This window comes from Dromiciops gliroides, chromosome 5 (assembly GCF_019393635.1).
Source record: "Dromiciops gliroides isolate mDroGli1 chromosome 5, mDroGli1.pri, whole genome shotgun sequence".
Classification (NCBI taxonomy): Eukaryota; Metazoa; Chordata; class Mammalia; order Microbiotheria; family Microbiotheriidae; genus Dromiciops; species Dromiciops gliroides.
The window spans coordinates 224,587,627-224,599,293 of NC_057865.1; the positions used below are offsets into that span (position 1 = coordinate 224,587,627).

General features: G+C 51.4%; 2 protein-coding genes across 2 annotated transcripts; both read left to right on the forward strand.

The window, feature by feature from the left end:
* Positions 1-1,581: 1,581 nt before the first annotated feature.
* Positions 1,582-6,595, forward strand: BLOC1S1 (biogenesis of lysosomal organelles complex 1 subunit 1). Its single transcript, XM_043968985.1, has 4 exons — positions 1,582-1,754; positions 2,987-3,059; positions 5,156-5,288; positions 6,348-6,595. The coding sequence occupies exons 1-4, from the start codon at positions 1,694-1,696 to the stop codon at positions 6,456-6,458; spliced, it is 378 nt and encodes a 125-aa protein (XP_043824920.1). The 5' UTR covers positions 1,582-1,693; the 3' UTR covers positions 6,459-6,595.
* A 152-nt stretch (positions 6,596-6,747) lies between these two features.
* On the forward strand, positions 6,748-11,430 carry RDH5 (retinol dehydrogenase 5). The gene is made up of 5 exons (XM_043968984.1): positions 6,748-7,264; positions 8,477-8,809; positions 9,608-9,866; positions 10,380-10,543; positions 10,978-11,430. The coding sequence occupies exons 2-5, from the start codon at positions 8,500-8,502 to the stop codon at positions 11,199-11,201; spliced, it is 957 nt and encodes a 318-aa protein (XP_043824919.1). The 5' UTR covers positions 6,748-7,264; positions 8,477-8,499; the 3' UTR covers positions 11,202-11,430.
* The last annotated feature ends 237 nt before the right edge of the window (positions 11,431-11,667 follow it).

The window sequence follows — 11,667 nt, forward strand, 5'->3', positions numbered from 1 at the left end:
TGAGGTCGAATTTGAACTCAGGTCCTCCTAAATCCAGGGCCGGTGCTTTAATCCACTGCACCACCTAGCTGCCCCCATTAGTTGGCTTTTGAGCTCAGCTTTAAAGGAAACTCCAATGACTCCCCATTTATCAAACCTAAAATCCGTTTGGCTTTTTATTTTTTAATGTTTGTTTTTGGTTTTTTTGTGGGGCAATGAGGGTTAAGTGACTTGCCCAAGGTCACACAGCTAGTGTCAAGTGTCTGAGGCTGGATTTGAACTCAGGTGCTCCTGAATCCAAGGCCAGTGCTTTTTCCACTGAGCCACCTAGCTGCCCCTCCTCCTGTTTGGCTTTTAAAGCCATTCCTAATGTGGCCCATTTCTATCTTCCGAGGCTTCTTACACCTTCCCCTCCTCAATCTCTTTGAACTAGCAACACTGGCCTCCTTGATATTCCTGGTACTCTCTATGCCTTTTCTGCCTGTCTCTCGTCAGCCTGGACTTCTCACTCTCTTTATCCACACCTCTTGGTTTTTCTAGCTTCCTTCCAATCTCAGCTAAAATCGCACCTTCTGCAAGAAGTCTTCTTTTTTGTTTTTTTGTTTGTTTGTTTTTTGAGGGTTAAGCGACTTGCCCAGAGTCACACAGCAAGTGTCAAGTGTCTGAGGTCGGATTTGAATTTAGGTCCTCCTGAATCCAGGGCTGTTGTTTTATCCACTGCGCCACGTAGCTGCCCCCATCTTCGCTAAGTCTTTATGGTCCTCCTTAATATTAGAGCCTCCCCTCTGAGATGACATCTAATTTATCCTTTAGTTTGCCCGTACGTCGTTTGCATGTAGTCTCCCCCTGTAGACTATGAGCTCCTTGAGGGCAAAGATTGTCTTTTATCATTCTTTGTATCACTGCCAGTGCTTAGCACAGTGCCTGGATACTTGTTGACTTGATAGAAATCAAGACCAGAGATTCTAAGAGGCGGTGCCAATGCTAAAAACGTAATCCTTCTATATTTGGGAGACAGAAAGTCTGGGGGTGGTGTGTCAAGTGTGAGCAACAGCAATCCAGAAGGCTATTTGAACTGGACAGTAGAGGGTGTGGAAGGAAGTCATGTATATTAAGGAAGAAAAAACAGGTTTTTCACTCGATAAACATCCATTAAGCGCTTACTATGAATGCGCCAATCCCTGGGGATACAAAGAAAGGTAAAAAAGTCCCTGCTCTCAAGGAGCTCACAGTCTAATGGGGGGAAACGGCATGAAAACAACTATGCACAACAAGCTATAGACAGGATAAGAGACAGGGAAGGCACTAACATTAGGGAGGACCACAAAGGCTTTTTGCAGAAGATGGGACATTAGCTGAGATCCGATGGGAAAAGATAAAGGATGCTTAAAATCAGTGGGCCAACCGTAGGTTCCTGGGCACTCCACCTGAGACGTCCAGCCAAGTAGAAGGGGAGCCATTAAGAGTTACTCTTAGAAGGCCCCCTCCGCCCCGATAAACATCACCCTCCCCCAACCCCACCCCCGCCGGCCCCCAAGTCCCTCATGCTCCGCCTCCTTTCTCTCCACCCCAATGACCCAACCCCGCCCTTCCACGAGGGGCGGGGCCAGGACTCCGCGTGACGTTAAGACCACGTGACGCGGATGCTGCGGAGGCCGAGGCCGTCGCCGCCGAAGCCGGAGAGACCCCGGCTAGCCCGGACCCCGGCCCGGCCATGCTGTCCCGCCTGCTGAAGGAGCACCAAGCGAAGCAGAACGAGCGCAAGGAGCTACAGGGTGAGCCCGGGGCCCGCCCCGCGCGCCGCTCTCTCCGCAGGCCCGCGGCTCGGCCACTGCGGCCCCAGACGGGCTGGACTTGCGGGGCTCGCAGACCCTGTTCCAGTCCCCTTGGCGACGTCCTCCCCCTACCCCTGCCTCCCGCCTGGCCCCGCCCCTGTTGGAGGAGAGCGCCTCCCATTGGCCCCGGTCGATGGCGCCCTAGAGTGGGAGGGGCTTGGGCGAGGGGGCGCGGGAACTGCGTGGGAGGAAATCGCTCTTAGAGACGTCCCCAGGATTCCCCGACCCCTGAGAAACTGAAGGAGCCCGTTTGTCATTATATCCCATGTCCCTGGCGCTAAATAAATGAAGCAGGGTAGAGAAATCGAAGGACTTGGAGGCAGTAAGATCTGGGTTCCAATCCTCCCCCTGACATGTAACTGACTGTGTGTCCCTGGGCAAATTGCTCTCAGTGCTCTAACTTCAGTCTAGGCCATTCCCTAAGTTAGGGTCAGCTAGGTGGCTCAGTAGACAGAGCACGAGGCCAACAGCCAGGAAGACCTGAGTTCCAATGTAGCTTCAGACACTCACTAGGTGTGACCCTGGGCAAGTCACAACCTCCTGCTTAGTTTGCATAACTGTGAAATGAGGACAGTAATAGCACCTACCTCCCCAGGGTTGTTGTGAGGATCAAATGAGAGAATAATTGTAAGGCGCCAAGCTCAGTGCCTGGAACATACTAAGTTTGATATAAATGTTAACTATTATCATTAAGTCTGTAAGTTTCACATCTTCATTGGTAAAAGCAGTTCCTCACCCAGGACTTCCTATGCCAATGAAGTCATATGCAGTCTCAGTCTCACTGGGTGCTTTAGAGAATCAAGTCAGATAACATATAAACTGATTTTCAAATCTTAAAGCACCGTATAAATGACAGCTATCATTATCACCATCATCATTATTTTTACTTGGACACTGAATGGGAGTGGGAAGGGGCGAGGGAACCTTAAACCCCATTCTGGCCAAAAGGTCCTCTCACTAAATTCTTCTTCCTCTGTGGGAAAAACCTTGGACTTGGAATATTGGGGGCCAGTTTTGAATCCCAGAGACCTCTACCACTTCCACAAGCTCAATGACCTTGGACAAGTCACATAACTTCTCTGGGCCTTGGTTTTCTCGTTAAAAAAAATATTAAGAGGGTTGGAAGTCTAAGGTCCCTTCCAACTCTAAAGCTGTGATCTTCCAATTCCCAGAGAAGAGGAGGCGAGAAGCCATCGCTGCTGCGACCTGCCTGACAGAAGCCTTGGTGGACCACCTCAATGTTGGGTATGCCTCTCACCTGGCCCCCTCAGATTGGGCATGCCGTATTTTACCACACTTCCTATCTTCCCTCTTCACCCCAAGCTAAGACTTCATTATTAAGTCTGAGGAGGGGAACCAGGCTGTCCACTCCCCATGTCCATGTCCATGTCTCTGTGGCCTCGCATCCGTGGTGCCACCTGCCTGCCTTCTGTTTCCCCCTTACCACGTCCAGCTGTCTTTACAGTGGGAAAGCACCATCTCCCTCCTTACCACAACTCCCCTTCCCCAACCTTCTGGCAGGCCCAGAGTGCAGCTAACATGACAAGCACAGCTGAGCATGTAGCCAGCCTGTGCCAGGGGGTGGCACAGCGCCAGCTTCTGCTTCCCTTTCTCTCTCTGTGTGTCCTTAACTCTCCAAGTTCCTCCAAGTTGTAACCCAGGGATGGAGAGAGGGCAAGGGGTCAGATGCAGGGCCTGGGCTAGCATAGGTAGAGAAGGGCCCGTCTTTCAGCCGTTTGTGACACAAGCAGAAAGCCCATCCTTTCTCCCTGAGCAGAAAAGGGACGAGTGTGATCTCTTCTACCTAGGGCAGGGGCTCTGGGAACAGCTTAGATGTGGCTCTGAGGCCTGAGTCACCCAAGTGTCAGCCTTTTGTGCTTTGGGGTCAGACTTAGCTCAGATGAGCTCATTTCCCTTGAGTAGAAAGAGTGACTGGGGGATGGGGAGGGCCCTGGAGGGAAAGCCAAGTGAGCGGTGCTTAGTTTGGGAGCTTGGAGCAACTTGGGGAGGTGGGCATCAGAAGCTTTGAGTCCCAAATCCAGAGGCTCAGCTTTGGAAGGAAGGGAGGGGGGCCCTCCCTTCTTGCCTCTTGACCCTCTCTTTCTGCTACTCCAGGCCTCCCCCACCCCAGCTGTGGCTCAGCTGTCTCCCAAAGAGCAGAAGCTGTCTGCCCCAATTTTTTTTCCCTCCTACATTGGCGCCTTCTGGGCTGCCAGTACCCACAGCCTGTGAGACTCAGCTAGCTTGTCCCCCTCTGCCATCCCCCCCTCTCCTCACCATGGGTGGGGGAGGGGATGGAGAGGGGGGGCAGCTGCCCCACTTCCTGATCCACAGGGCAGTTTAACTAGAGCTGGATTTGAAAGGGTTTTGTGTGGCTGCCCACAGCCCCTCTCACTCCCCAGAAGAGAGAACAAAGGCTCAGTCTGTCCTAGCCCTGGTCAGGTGTCCTGCCCACTCACCCAACCCTTCCCCCTTCAACCCTGATGATCCCCTGACTCCTCCAGCCCCCGCAGATTCCACCCTTGGAGGCCCAGAAGGGTGCTGGCAGTAGGGAAGTGGGAACTAGATGTGAGGTCTCCAGCACATGCTGGGGAATAGGGAAAAGAAGAAACAAGCACAAGTACCCCAGTTCAAGAGGGATGCCTGGGGGGAGGGGGGAGTGCAGGGATATGCCCTATTCCCTGCTGCTCTATACATAGCCACCTTGTTAGGCCCCGGGTGCTTCACAGGGGTGAAGAAAACTCTGTGTATGTCCTCACAGGATGGGGAAAGGGGAGGAGGAAATGACAGTCCCTCAGGGCCCCTCCTCTCTTGACCCAGCGTTCCTGGGGTGGGGGGCGCTCCCCCATCCCTCCCCCAATTCAGGGAGGGGTCCAGCTTTCCCTCCCCGTCAGGCCCGTCTCAACTTCTTTCCCTGATCCCCAGGGCTTCCAATCACTGCCAGATGTTTTCCTACTGCTAAATTTTCCCAGCATCCCCCCCACCCCACTCCCCCTTCCTACCCTTGATTAACCCACCCTTCCCCCATCCCCTACTTCCCAGTTGCACAAAAGCTCCCCAAGATGGGGAAGAATCAGGTGAGGTATGCTGGTTGAAAGCCAGCATCGAATTCGAATGTGCTAGGGAGAAAAAAAGAGCGCTTTTTATTTTTTCATTTACTTTATTTGCGTAGTATTAATTGACCATCCAAAAATGCAAAGATTTCTCTCTCTAGTTCTGTCCTCAGCCTTTCTTCCCTGCTTTAGGAAACTAATCTGGGCTGGGCTTGGCTAGAGAATCCCCCTGAAGAATAGGCAAAGCTAACACTCCTTCTGACCCCTTCCCCTCCCATCACCCTCCAGTGTGGCCCAGGCCTATGTCAATCAGAGGAAGCTGGACCACGAAGTGAAGACCCTACAGGTCCAGGCGGCACAGTTTGCCAAGCAGACAGGCCAATGGATTGGCATGGTGGAGAACTTCAACCAGGCACTTAAGGTAGGTCCCACCAAACCAGACTTCTCCATCTCTGTTCCAGCTCCTCCTGGGCTCCTTCCTGTTAACATTTCTCTCTGGTCCACTAAGGGACTTTTCAGGCCCCAGGAATGGGGGTAGGGAGCTGGAAGAAGCCAAAGCAGAGTCCTCCCTCCTACTCTCCTCCAGCTTCCTTCCCTCAGGGCTGGCTAAGTAGCAATACCTTCCATTTGGATGTAGCCTCTAACTTTTCAGAGTGCTTTCACATCACTCTGTGAGACTGGCAGGGTAGATGTTAGCCTATTTTATAATGGTGAAACTGAGGCAGTTAAATAACTTAGCTAAAGTCACTCAATCAGTTAGCTGATTATGTTATAATTAACCAAGTCTCCTGACTCCTCACTCAGTTCTTAAAAGTTAATGCAAAGGATCGGCTAGGTGGCACAGTGGATAACCACTGGCCCTGGATTCAAGAGTGCCTGAGTTCAAATCTGACCTCAGACACTTGACACTTACTAGCTGTGTGACCCTGGGCAAGTCACTTAACCCCTATTGCCCCTCAAAAAAAAAAATGATTGCAAAGCTTATTTAATTTAGAGCCCAGGTTTTTAACCTGGGGCCTGTGAACTTTTTTTTAAATAACTATATTTTGGTAACTATATTTTAATAAACTTGTCTGTAAGATGAGCTAGAGAAGAAGACAGCAAACCACTCCAGCATCTTTGCCAAGAAAAACCCAAGTGGAGTCACAGAGTCAGCTACAACTGAAAACCCTAAACAACATCCTGTGTATTTTGTGTATTTCAAAATTCTTCCTTTCCATGTAATTGGGGGGAAATAAGATACAAATTTTCTAAAAACTACATTTCTGCAGAAGGGGTCCCAGGGCCCAGAAAGGCTTAGGAGCCCCCAGTTTCAAGGTTACAGTGGGCCATCAGCTGTGGACAGGGGCAGAAGAGCAGTCGGCCTGGTCAGAAGCGGGTGCGCAAAGATGCCTCTTTTCAGGAGGTGGCTGATGGGAAGATTTCAGGGCTTTTCGGCCTTCCCCACCTCTTCCCTCTCTTTCTCCTGTCTTCTCTCCAGGAAATCGGAGACGTGGAGAATTGGGCTCGCAGCATTGAACTGGACATGAGGACAATCGCCACAGCTCTGGAATATGTCTACAAGGGGCAGCTGCAGCCTGCCCCCTCCTAGCTTCCCCCTTTCTCCTCCGAGTCTGCACCGTTGGCAGCACTGAGCTCTCTGGCCCTTCTTCTGTCCCTACTTATTCTCAGCTCACCAGGGAGAGGGAAGGTCAGAAAGATCCTCAATAAAGCATGAGTGTCTGGCCACATGGAGTGTGTGTTTGGAGGTGCAGCTGGCTACAAAGAAGGGCTTAGGGGCTTCCTTTTGGGGGTAGAATTAGCTGGCCCCTGATTCCTTGCCAAGCATACAGATGAAGGCAGGAGATACCACTGACCCCACTTTGGAGTACTGGTTGGCCACCCAACTGATCCGGAGCAGACCCTAATCCCTAAGCAGAGGGGGAAAGGAAGACAAAGAGCTCTGGGCCCCCAGGTTCCGGTTGTCTTCCACCCCACGCATACAAGTATTCCCTGCTAAGGCTGCCACTGAGCAGCCATGAGCCTGGGGTGGGTAAGGCATTGTATAGTGTAGTGTAGCAGGGGGCACATGGGATATGGGCAGAGGGGGTAGGTAGAATTCCTAGGAGAGAAGAGTGACTGGGAGGCCACTTACCCCTCCCTGACGGAAGGGAGAGGACACTAGGGTGGGAGGCACATAGAGCAAATGTCCCAGCAGAGAGGACAAGCGGCCCTGACCCCTGCCGAGGATTAGGTTCAGCCCATCAGATTGGGGTTTACCCAGTCCTTAATGCCCCAGCTGCCCGGAGTCTCCACCCCTTCTGGACTTTGTACTCTAGAGCCTAGAGGAGCCAGGCAGGGCAAGGGTAGAGAGTCAGAATTTCTGAGAAACAACAGGAGAGAGAGCTGGTCGCTAAGGTAAGCCTTGTGCAGGTGGGGGGCCTCCAGTTGGGGAACTCGGAGCAGGTTTTTGGAGACAAGTAGGTACAAATAGTAGCAATTCTTTAGTAAGTAACTTAGCTTCTCAAAGAGCTTCTGTGTCCATCGGCTCATGTGCTCTTCAGCCACCATGAAAGGCAAGCAGGATGGGTGTTAGCCCCAGTTTACAGATGGGGAAACTGAGGCTGGGGGAGGGGGATTCTTGCCAAAAGTCACATGGCAACAGCTGCAACTAGAACCTAGACCTCATGACTCCCAGCCCAGGCCCCCCAAAGAAAGGCCCAGCTAAATTTCAATTTAAGACCCAGGTTAAGTTTTTAATATATGGGAAGATGGGGGACAGCTAGGTGGCACAGTGGATAAAGCACTGGCCCTCGATTCAGGAGGACCTGAGTTCAAATCTGGATTCAGACACTTGACACTTATTAACTGTGTGGCCCTGGGCAAGTCACTTAACCCTCATTGCTCGCAAAAAGAAATATATATATATATATATATATATATATAGGAGGACTTGTTAGGGTTGGATAGGAAGAGGAGAGTACATCCCTAGGGTAACCTTATTTCTGCCACACATTGAGAGATTTCTATCACCCATCCTTCCCACGGTGTTATTTGTCCTTAGTTCTTGAAGAGAATCATGACATCAGAGTGATGTCATGACTTGAAGTGAATTGGATTTAAGTGAGGCTGGACTGTACAAAGTCACCAGCCTCACTCTCTCCTCCAGAGCCATCTGGGTCCAGTGGCAAGGTTTATATCAGGACAACTAGAGATGGCCCCGGATGTTTAAGGCAATTGGGGTTAAGTGACTTGCCCAGGGTCACACAGCTAGTAAGTATCTGAGGTCACATTTGATCTCCCAACTTTCAGGGCCAGCGCTCTATCCAGTGTACCACCTAGCTGGCTCCCTTCCCATGTAGATCCACATTAAATGAATAAATGATGCACCTCTAAGGGCTTCAGCCGGTTGTGAACTCTCTCTGTACAGATCTGTCTTTCTCTTTGCTTACCCTCTTCCCCACCCCTGAATTCACCTGAGTTACTGTCTGGGTCTGTCCAGACTTTGGGTATCAAGCCAGGGAGAATGGCAGGACCCAGAGAAAGAAAAGCAGATTTTAAAATGGGAAAGGAAAGTAGGCACTCCAATGAGGCAGCTTAGGCCATCTTTTGTAATTGACTCCAATCCAGACGAGTTGGGGCTCTCTCCTACCATGTGGCTGCTCCTGCTTCTTGGTACTCTGCTTTTCGGAGCACTGTGGTTCCTCCGAGACCGGCTAGTGCTACCCCCCAGTGATGCCTTCATATTCATCACCGGCTGTGACTCAGGTTTTGGCCAGCACCTGGCACTGCGGCTGGACAGACGAGGCTTCCGAGTTTTGGCTGGTTGCCTTACACCCACAGGGGCAGAAAACTTGCAGCAGGCTGCCTCACCGAGACTCTGCACCACACTCCTGGATGTCACAGACTCCAAAAACATCCAGAAAGTGGCTGAGTGGGTGAGGATGTTGGTGGGAGAGAGAGGTGAGTGGGGAGAGGGAGGAAAACCATTAAAGATGCCAGAGGCACAGGAAGGTGAGTGTTCCCTCTCCCTGCAATTCCCAGCCCCACCCCCAGCCTATTCCTCCAGCCCATGGCATCTGATGGGATTTTCACATCCCACCTTTTCTGATTCTCCCATGATTCTCCCATGTCAGTAATGGCCCCTGGTCCCTTTCATGAGCATTTTTTCCACCTGTCCTATACACCAAAGCATCTCTTTTTTTTTTTAGTGAGGCAATTAGGGTTAAGTGACTTGCCCAGGGTCACACAGTAAGTGTTAAGTGTCTGAGGTCGGATTTGAACCCAGGTACTCCTGAATCCAGGGCCGATGCTCTATCCACTGCACCACCTAGCTGCCCAAGGCATCTCTTTCATACCTACCATATAATCATAGACACTTCTATATTATGTATGTTTTACTTCCATATGTATCACATACCCCAACTAGACTCCCTTGAAGGCAGGGACCCTATCTTTTTTTTTTTTTTTTAGTGAGGCAATTGGGTTAAGCGACTTGCCAAGGGTCACACAGCTAGTATTAAGTGTCTGAGGCCGGATTTGAACTCAGGTACTCCTGAATCCAGGGCCGGTGCTCTATCCACTGCGCCATCTAGCTGCCCCGACCCTATCTTATTTAAACTCTGTAGTTCCCCATTAGGTAGCCCAATGCTTAGTACACAGGTATATATTTATTGAACTGGATCAAGGTGCTCCCAGCTCTCAGAGGATCAGCAAGGTCTCCATTTTTATTCCCTACCCAACTACCAACAATCCCAACAGGGCTCTTTGGGCTGGTGAATAACGCGGGTATTACGGGGACCATTGGCCCCACCCCGTGGCTGAATCTGGAGGATTACCGTCGAGTACTGGAAGTGAACACACTGGGTCCTATCGGAGTTACCCTGGCCTTGCTGCCTCTGCTACAGCAGTCACGAGGGCGAATCATCAACATCAGCAGTGTCCTAGGCCGTCTGGCCGCCAATGGGGGCGGCTACTGTGTCTCCAAATATGGTGTAGAGGCCTTTTCTGACAGCCTACGGTGAGGGGGAGGGGAACCCAACAGGACACCCCAAGATGCAGGCATCACAAGGGTCATCTCCTGAACCCCAGATGTGATCATTCCTTTATTCCAAGTCTGCCCTCACCCCTCTGTCCAGTCTGCATCACTCACTTGCGTGGGTCTTTGTAGTTGTCGCTGTGCCCTACTCACAAATTCTGTCTCCTCCATCAGATTAGGAGTGCCCAGAAAGGAAGACTCGTGTGTCCTTTTCCTACTCGTGCCAATAGTCAGAGCAGGGTGGAGTCTAGGAAAAGGGGAAGTGATCCCCAAAGGTCTCTAACCCTATCTCCAATGGTGTAGGATCCAAACATTTGCAGAATTCAAGTGGCCCAGGCCCACCATCGCTTCCTACTCTAGTTCTTGGGTGGGGAAGATCCCTCCAATGATATCTCTCATCCTATCCATCACCTGTAGCTTTTAGGGGATTGCTTTCATGGGGCCAGAACCCAGAAGGAAAATCTCTCTTCTATTTTCTGATATCCCACACTCCAGAAGGGATGTAGCCCACTTCGGGGTCCGGGTCTCTATCATAGAACCGGGCTTCTTCCGCACAGCAGTAACCAACTTGGAGAATGTGGAAGGGACACTTCGGGCCTCCTGGAAACGATTATCTCCTGCCACCCAAGCCAGCTACGGGGACAACTTCCTCCCCAAGTGTGAGTAGCAGGAGCTGAGGGTGCAAAGAACCCACCCATTCTGAACATGGGAGATGGAGAGAGTGGGACACAGCGCCTCCTTCAGTCTGTCCAGGGGACACAGTGTCCCCTGGCCAAATAACCAGGACCGGCGTGGGAGGTGGTATAATGTCTGCTTACAATAAGGGAAGGAGGAGGGGACCGATAAGAGCATGGCTCGAACCTCTTCCAGCCTGCCTGGAGACAGACAGGAAAGTCAAACAGGGACCTTGGAGAATGAGAGGGACGGTGATGCGGTGATGCTAATTTGCCGGTGCCGACCCATCCGCCCTCCTGCCATGCAAATAACTCTGGAAACGGCAACTGTCCTGGGGCAAACCAGAGCGACGAAGAAAATGAAAAGTGTGCAGGGGAGGTTGGGTGGAGGTAGGTCTGATTTCCACTTCCTTCCCCAGACCTGAAGGTACAACGGCTCATCATGAACCTGATCTGTGACGGGGACTTGGGCAAGGTGAGCAGCTGCCTGGAACATGCGCTGACTGCCCGATACCCCCGCACAAGATACAGTCCAGGATGGGATGCCAAGTTGCTCTGGCTGCCTGCCTCCTACCTGCCTGCTAGCCTGGTAGATGCTGTCCTCACTTGTGTTCTTCCTAAACCTGCCCAGGCCATCTGCTGAACCCATTAGCCCGGGGGAAACTGAGGCACAGGATGGAAAGCAAACACTAGATACAATGATCACCACCCAAGTTGAGCTGTCCCACCCCCCGACCCTCACTCGTTTCTGAAGATCAAGATGTTTTTTAAAATGTCCCTCTGAGGGGGCGGCTAGGTGGCGCAGTGGATAAAGCACCGGCCCTGGATTCAGGAGGACCTGTGTTCAAATCCGACCTCAGACACTTGACACTTACTAGCTGTGTGACCCTGGGCAAGTCACTTAACCCCCATTGCCCCGCAAAAAAAATTAAAAAAAAATAAAATGTCCCTCTGAGTTCTGCAAGTTTCCTTTTGAAAAAAGGCTGCCACAAAACAAGTAGCCACCAGGGGGCGAGCCAGACACACTCTCCCTAGGGTTGGAAGCCTTTATTCTGGGGTGGGTAAGGGTGTGCTTCACAAAACTATCACTGGATGTCACCCTTTATTGC